General features: G+C 47.0%; 1 protein-coding gene across 1 annotated transcript; it reads right to left on the minus strand.

The window, feature by feature from the left end:
• Positions 1-939, minus strand: LOC120399203 (olfactory receptor 52D1-like). Its single transcript, XM_039527235.1, has one exon. The coding sequence runs from the start codon at positions 937-939 to the stop codon at positions 1-3; it is 939 nt and encodes a 312-aa protein (XP_039383169.1).
• Between the last annotated feature and the right edge of the window lie 383 nt (positions 940-1322).

Below are 1322 nucleotides of genomic sequence, written 5' to 3' on the forward strand. Positions count from 1 at the left end.
TCACATTCTGCAGATGTTTTTGCCCACTTTGTCACGAAGCTCTTTAATTTTAACCCCATAAATGATCGGGTTGAGCATGGTGGGGAGGAGGACATAGAGGTTTGCCAGGATGATGTGAACATGGGGAGCGATGCCCTGACCAAACCGGTGTGTCAGAGTGGTGAAGAGGACAGAAACATAAGAAATCAGCACCACACAGATGTGGGCTGTGCAGGTGTTGAGGGCTTTTTGATGGGTTTTCTTAGAGGAGATTCTGAGGACGGCCCTGATAATCAGACCATACGACAGGACAATGAGTGTCAGGTCGAACCCAATGACTAAAAACACTATCACCAAGCCGTACATCCTGTTCACTGTGATGTCCCCACATGACGTCTTTGCCACAGCTATGTGGTCGCAGTATGTATGAGGGATAATGCGGTTGGTACAGAATGGCAACCTGCTGAGGAGCAGGGGCATGGGCAGAATGAAGACAACAGCTCTTATCAAACCCACGAGCCCCAGCTTAGCTATTCGTGCATTGGTGAGGATGGTGGTGTATCTCAGAGGGTTACATATAGCAACATAGCGATCAAAGGCCATTGTCACGAGGACGGCTGAGTGCATCGTATAAACCGCGTGTAGGAAGAATGTCTGGGTGAGGCAGCCACCCACAGTAATGCTTTTCAAATAGAACCAAAATATACACAGTGTGTTTGGCACGGTGGATGTAGAAATGCCGATGTCTGTGACTGCCAGCATGCAGAGAAGAAGGTACATTGGCTTGTGCAGGGTCTGTTCTTTGCCTACAACAAACAGAACTGTGAAATTTCCCAACAGGCCAATAATGTAGAATATAGAGAAAGGGATGGAAATCCAGATGTGGGCAGCTTCCAGACCAGGGATTCCCTTTAGGATGAATGTTGAAGGGTCAGAGGGGGTGAGGTTGAAAAATGCCATGAGATGGTTGATGTGTCAATTAGGCTCAGAGATGCTCCAGGTGTCTGTGAGGGGAGAGAAGCACATCAAGGGGGCTTATTCACTTTATAACAATTATTACAGTAAATATTTGTATAGATATTACCAATCTAGAAAGGGGGGTGAGCAGTGAGTTGCCAACATTTACAGATGGCACCAGAATATTTCAGTCATAGTCAAGTCCAGAGAACTCCTCAGAGGGAGCTAACAAAGCCAGATACACGGCCAGCATGCTGGCAGATGAATTTCAGTGTCACTAACCGCAGTGTGTATGCCCATTGGAGGTAAAAACCTGAATTCTTCAAAATCCTTACAGGGACCTGGGCATCATGGTATGCAGCTCTGTGAACCTGCTCACAGTGCAA

This window comes from Mauremys reevesii, linkage group 1, assembly GCF_016161935.1.
Source record: "Mauremys reevesii isolate NIE-2019 linkage group 1, ASM1616193v1, whole genome shotgun sequence".
Lineage (NCBI taxonomy): Eukaryota > Metazoa > Chordata > Testudines > Geoemydidae > Mauremys > Mauremys reevesii.

Excerpts from the sequence above, each read along its gene's own strand:
- LOC120399203 (XM_039527235.1), bottom strand. The coding sequence starts at position 939 with ATGGCATTTTTCAACCTCACCCCCTCTGACCCTTCAACATTCATCCTA.